We start from the raw sequence: 3,926 nt of genomic DNA on the forward strand, positions 1-3,926 counted from the left end.
GTCACACAGAGAGACAGAGGATCAAAGGATTGCGGGACAGGATGCTCCATCAGAACGAGTGGAGTGGACAGGAGGGAGGGGGAGGCGGGGGGGTACACTTCCTCTCTGGAGAGAGGTCTGCGTATGCTGTCAATGTTGTATGTAGATGTGTATGATGATATATTTATTGGATCACTACAGTGTTTAACAAGGAGCTCAGCAAATCTGAAAACATTGCGAAAGTCCCTGTGTGGGGTGTTATGTGACACAGCACCTGTGTCTGTGGAAATGGCCCGCGGATTAGCTGGGTGCTTGCAGGCGTAGTGGCAGGTGGCGGCGGGCCTGGAGGCGTGTGTTTACAGCTGGGTGGTGGTGTGCAGGGCCGGCTTTGTGCTGTGAAGGACAGACGGACACAGGGACAGGTCTGAAGGCTGGACCGCTTTGTTTTCCCTGCAGAAATATGCTCTCTTCATTCATAAGGTCACTGACGGATGCCTCGCGTATCTGATGAGTGTCGGTATTTTTGCGCTGCAGCTGAGAATGAAAAGGCGAAGCTTCTTTGCTGGAGTCTGTTCAGACAGCCGAGGGAGGCAGCGTGTGGACCGCCCGGGTGCAGCACAGACCTAAACACTGTGGGGGGAGAGGGGGGGTTACAGGGAGAGAGGGGGGGAGAGAGGGAGAGGGAGAGAGGGGGGGAGAGAGAGGGAGAGGGAGAGAGAGGGAGAGGGAGAGGGAGGGAGAGGGAGAGGGAGAGGGAGAGGGGGGTACAGGGGGAGAGAGAGGGAGAGGGAGGGTGAGGGAGGGGGAGAGAGGGGGGGAGAGAGAGGGAGAGAGAGAGAGGGGGGGGAGAGAGAGAGAGGGGGGTACAGGGGGAGAGAGAGGGAGAGGGAGGGGGAGAGAGGGGGGGAGAGAGAGGGAGAGGGGTAGAGGTACAGGCAAGGCAGAGAGAGCGGTAGAGACAGGGAGAGGTAGAGTGGTAGAGAGTGAGAGGGGTAGAGGTACAGGGAGAGTGTAGAATCGGGCTTAGCAGAGCACACAGATGGACAGGTAGGTGACAGGTTGAAGGAGAGGAGGAAGGGATAAGCTCTCAGATGAATCGGCATGAAGAGGCTTGTGCATGTTTCTCATTTCTATGTTAATGAGGGCGGAGTGTGCTGGAGAGTACCTGCAATGCCGTCTGCTTTTAAACACTAAGCAATATCAATGTGTGTGGCGTCCGAGAGCGTCTTTCAGGGCCCGGGAGCTTGGCTTTTCATGCTCATGAATATCAACCATGGTGTTAGTTCAACATATATTCGACACCCTAAGGGTGCTATCAGGGGTCAGAGAGCCAAGACTGCAGTCTATCAGCGAGGAGAGTTTGGTATTCCACGGGAGATCATGCAGAACTTATCTTTTGATGAAACTGCAGTAAAGGTTTTGATACATCAGGCTTGTAATATATTTTTGTTTGTACACACTGGTACTGATAAGCAACTCCCAGAGGCAGATAGATGCAGTGGGCAGTATACACAGCCAAGAGCCTTGGCCTGTTTGACCGTGCAGCTTTAGGATGTAATCAAAGGCTTCTGCTGACAATTTATCATTTTAATTCTTGTGTTGTAATTTTCCTCCGGCTCTGACCTCCACAGAGAAGGACGAGTCTGGGATGGACACAGAGGATGAGCTGAAGAGGTGAGTGGGGAGTTTTACCCCCTCGGTGTTTCTGCACAGCGATTCACTTCACAGGACACAGAGGCAGGAAGCCCTGGGGTGCGGGACAGAGAGCTGCCCTGTGTGGGAAAGGCACGTCTGTGAGACGTTTGGAGACCAGGCTTAGCAGATGCACTCCACACTGAGGAGCTCTGACAGCTACCTCTCTTACCTTGGGCTACCGACAGTCTGTTTCTCCCGAGTGGTGTGTGTGTGTGTGTGTGTGTGTGTGTGTGTCTGTCTGTCTGTCTGTCAGAGCACATGGAGACAGTCTGTTTCTCACGTCTGTCTGTCTGTCAGGGTGGAGGGTGAGAGCCGGCGGAGGAGAGGGGAGGAGGGAGGCGGAGTGGGTGGGGCCATTGATGATCCCTACGCGGGATCAACAGACGAGAACACAGACGTCGAGGCAGAGGAGGACAAACCCATCCCAGAGCTACCAGGTGTGTCTCTGTGCCAGGCGTGTGGGAGAGTCCTGCAGGTCTGCCTGCATTCCTGTGTGTGTGTGTGTCTCTGTGCTGATCGCTCTGACACTCTCTCTCTCTCTCACTCACTCTCTCTCTCCCCCCCTCCTCTCTCTCTCTCTCTCTCTCTCTCTCCCCCCTTCCTTTCTCTCTCTCTCTCACAACTTCATCTCTCTCTCTCTCCCTCTCTCACTCACTCTCTCTCTCCCCCCCTCCTCTCTTTCTCTCTCTCTCTCTCTCTCTTCCCCCCCTTTCACTCTCACTCCCCCCCCCGCCTCCTCTCTCTCTCTCTCTCTCTCTCTCAGACTTCCTGAGTGGAAAACGCTTCTTCCTGTATGGCAAGTTCCCGCAGAACGAGAGACGCCTGTTGCTACGATACATCACCGCCTTCAATGGGTGAGAGAGTGACTGACGTGAAGCAGCTTGTGTTTTAATCTGAATGAGCGAGGCCTTGAGAGCATCAGAGAGAAACGGGCTGTGTGACTCTGCTCTGTTTCAGTGCTGTGGAGGAGTACATGAGCGAGAAGGTGCAGTTTGTGCTCACCAGTGAAGGCTGGCACGACTCCTTTGAGGATGTGAGTGTGACCCTGTCCATCCGTCTGCCCTGTTCAGCCCCGGAGGCTGCTGGGGGCTCATTGCCGCGTGTGGTGGGGAGGGTGGGGTTTTGTGGTCACTGCACGATCCTCATGTTTTAAAGCATGGCTGTGAAACGGTCCCTGTGAATGCTGTGTTCGAGTGAGCGCCCCCTTATGTAAGCTTTTTTATTCTAATGGAATGGCGAACTGGAGCCTTCAGCTCGTGGTTTTAATGAGGCCTCATCCATCAGCGTGTTCTGAGGAGCGAAACATCGGGTCTGTGGCCTCATCATGAGCGTAACGGCACTCCCAGCATGCACCTGTGCAAGGCGAGGGTGAGGTCACTGTGTTAAATGCTGCTCTCATCGTAGCATTTAACGCACTGACATTAGCAATTCAGAGTGCCTCAGTCAAAGCGGGCCTTTCTGAAAAGACGAGGCTGTGACCCACTCACTGCCCTATTTCTGTTGCCGACTGAAGTCTGGCTGCACACAGGGCCCTGTTCCCCTGAGATCTCTCCCTCCGTCCCTCTCAGTCCTTCTCTCTCTCTGAAACGCTGGCCTCTTTCTCTCTCCTGTGCAGGCACTGATGGAGAATGGCAATCTGAGCTTTGTGAAGCCCTCCTGGATCTTCGCCATCAATGACCGCCAGAAGATGCTGCCCTACCAGCCTTACACTGTGGTGCCCTGAAAGAGAGAGACACACACACACACACAGACTCTCTCTCTCTCTCACACACACACACACACACACACACACACACATACACACACATACACACACACACACACACACTTAACTCTGGGGATTTAGTACTCCTGAGCACTGATCTAGAATCCGTTGACTTAACTCTTGACCATTTTATGCAGAAGGACAAAGCTGATCTTTGCCCAGTGTTTTGGGGTGCTGTTAATCTACAGCCGTGAGTTCAGCATCATAGGGTTGTGGGGTCAAGGCCCAAAGCTGCAGCAGCACATCTTGGTCAGAGCCTGGCCAGCACGTGGGAATGCTCACAGCCTGACGTCACAGGGATAACAAGCAATAACGCAATGACTACATTACTACACAGCGCTAAACCCGGGATCAGTGCAACCTTCTGTTTCCCCGGCAGCCGTAACCCAGGTGGAGGACAGGCCGATGGCTGCATGAGGTGCATGCACAGCAGGGCTGCTCCCCGCCACATCGCCTCGCTGTCCGTTACTGTGCCGCGCATCGGCAC

General features: G+C 54.2%; 1 protein-coding gene across 1 annotated transcript in view; it reads left to right on the plus strand.

The window, feature by feature from the left end:
* The window catches only part of xrcc1 (X-ray repair complementing defective repair in Chinese hamster cells 1), a 12,501-nt gene extending 9,044 nt beyond the window's left edge, over window positions 1–3,457 (plus strand). The window contains exons 13-17 of the mRNA XM_036538945.1: window positions 1,611–1,653; window positions 1,972–2,111; window positions 2,438–2,528; window positions 2,632–2,707; window positions 3,290–3,457. Of these exons, the coding sequence (XP_036394838.1) occupies window positions 1,611–1,653; window positions 1,972–2,111; window positions 2,438–2,528; window positions 2,632–2,707; window positions 3,290–3,397 (458 nt within the window). The 3' untranslated portion in view covers window positions 3,398–3,457. The remainder of the gene's footprint in view (window positions 1–1,610; window positions 1,654–1,971; window positions 2,112–2,437; window positions 2,529–2,631; window positions 2,708–3,289) is intronic.
* Window positions 3,458–3,926: the final 469 nt, after the last annotated feature.

Source organism: Megalops cyprinoides, chromosome 10 (genome assembly GCF_013368585.1).
Source record: "Megalops cyprinoides isolate fMegCyp1 chromosome 10, fMegCyp1.pri, whole genome shotgun sequence".
Lineage (NCBI taxonomy): Eukaryota > Metazoa > Chordata > Actinopteri > Elopiformes > Megalopidae > Megalops > Megalops cyprinoides.